The sequence below is a fragment of the Chaetura pelagica genome, unplaced genomic scaffold (genome assembly GCF_000747805.2).
Source record: "Chaetura pelagica isolate M959 unplaced genomic scaffold, ChaPel_1.0 scaffold71, whole genome shotgun sequence".
NCBI lineage: Eukaryota > Metazoa > Chordata > Aves > Apodiformes > Apodidae > Chaetura > Chaetura pelagica.
In genome coordinates this window covers 286,852-289,044 of record NW_009952435.1, presented here as the reverse complement: position 1 = coordinate 289,044, position 2,193 = coordinate 286,852, and the positions used below count along the sequence as shown (strand labels likewise).

Genomic DNA, 2,193 nt, shown 5'->3' with positions numbered 1-2,193 from the left:
CATTCCTGATTTTAATTATTTCTAAATAAAGGGAATTACCATAACTTCTGTACATCAAGTTAAATCCATAAAGTAATCACAAAGTTTCCCTTTTAATAACCATGCTGATTAATCATCTTTAAGGATTACTATCTGTATAGATTATAGATAGACCTGTGCAGAAGACACTTTCCGTTTACTAACTTTCCAGTATCAGGGATCACATTTTAAGTATCTGCCCAGTATGCTACCTAACACTTTGGGAACCCAGCATGTGACTGAGAGCACTCCACATCTATGATGGAGACAATTCAGAGCTACATAATGGAAAATAATCAGCTGTTGGACAAAACTGAAAACAGAAGGAATGTCAAAATAATTATATCTACAAACAGTTGCTTCACAAAGAAACACAGTGTGAGACAACTAATGTTGCTGGACAACCTCTGTCCTAGTGGGCTTTCACCTAAGATGGCAAAACTGCCTGAGATTTGGTTCATTGCCAGTTATGTGAGAAATACGATGCTTATATCTTACTATCACTTCGTTCACACAGCCTCAGCATTTGCAAAAAGATGAGGAAGCTTGGGTCTACTGAAATGAAAAACAGCTCCTGAAGATGAGAAAAAATGCTGTATGAGGAAGAGTATTTTCCCTAGTGCCATTTGTGTATCTACAAGCCCTCTTTTTGGAATCATAGGTACAGAAATGGTTATGGGTGCCTTTTGATACATGATGTAAGTGATTAGAGTCAGCATCAAGCAACAGACTATTTGAAAGTTCAGGGGTTCAAACCTCACTTGAGATCCTTAAAGGCCTCATAAACATTATAGCAGAACCCTTATAAGTGTTCAAAACATAGGTTCCCTTCGCACTGTGAAAGATTCTGCTTTGTTCTCTTGTCAACGCTGGTTGTATTACTGTATTGTTGCAGGTTACAGAGGAGACAAACAACGTCCTGCAAACACTGGGGTACATGAGCACTTGCAGAGGAATAATAAATGTAAAAGGAAAAGGAGAATTGAAGACATACTTTGTACATACTGAAATGACAAGATCCCTTTCACAAGGGAACATGGCATCTTGAAGATTGCTTGTATGTGTCATCAATACCATATTTTCAGGAAAGTATCATGCACTTTTTAACTACATTTTGGCCCTTAACATGCGTGCTATTTTCTGGTATGTGGCACTTATTTTGATATGGCTGCAGAATAGTCCCATGAGCCATCATTTTGCACCTTGATATTCCTGTGTTCAAGGACAGTTGCGATGTACACTACAGGACTGGAAGATTGTACTGCAACGTGCACTGTTATTCAAAGACAAGAAGGAATAGGAATTAAAAGGAGCTAACTCATCCTGAAAGGACTAAAAAGAGATGTTAGTGAAAACTGTGTGGAAAAAAGGCAATAAAGCTAGGGGTGCAAACTATTTTCTGATGCATGGTGTTTTCTGGAAAATACAGTCGCTCCCCAATAGCATCTACTAATCTGGTATTAAAGTATACAGTATTTGTAAATAAGTTTACTCTATTCACACATGATTTGGATGTAATCACCAGTTGCATCTCATAGCCAGGGACACGTTGGGTGGCTTGCTGGCATTCTTTCTGAAGAGAGAGCTAACAATGCTGGATTAGTTTTGTACAAACGTGTCGAATGTTTTGAAGCTATTGTCTTTTGTAAGGTTAATTCATTAAAAGTTTATATGTACTTTGTCTTACTGTTGCTGTCTCTTAGTTTTGCTTCCTTCCATGGCTTCTGTCGCTCTAAAGCTGCGCGTCCTCTGCTGCTGCCACTGCTGCTTTTTATTGAGCAGTTAGGTGCTGAGGCAGGCTATGGCAAACTATCTCAATTGCCTCAATCACTAATATCTGCTAAGCTTGCTATTGCCTTTCAGAAATTGAATCACCTCTATTGTCTTCAGTCTTGGGTGGCATCACAGACACTTTGCAGTCATTTACTCCCTAGGTGATCCAGAAGACTTACCTCAAATCCATAAACACAAGCAAAGTGGGGGATACTGGAGACAGTAGCAGTGTTACTACTTTGCAACTGGCCTGCAATGCTTAGTCAATATCTAGGAGATGCTATAAAAGAGAAGAAATGCTTTCTTTGTTTTGCACTTTGACAGCTTGTTTTGCCCTTGCATGCCTTTCACTTAACCTTTACAATGCCAGATTTCATGGGATATTTAACATGTTCTAATTTA

At 38.7% G+C, this 2,193-nt stretch overlaps 1 protein-coding gene across 1 annotated transcript in view; it reads left to right on the top strand.

The window, feature by feature from the left end:
• The window catches only part of ADCY2 (adenylate cyclase 2 (brain)), a 206,360-nt gene extending 204,655 nt beyond the window's left edge, over positions 1-1,705 (top strand). Inside the window, exon 25 of the mRNA XM_010008360.1 lies at positions 914-1,705. Within this exon, the coding sequence (XP_010006662.1) occupies positions 914-1,066 (153 nt within the window). The 3' untranslated portion in view covers positions 1,067-1,705. The remainder of the gene's footprint in view (positions 1-913) is intronic.
• Positions 1,706-2,193: the final 488 nt, after the last annotated feature.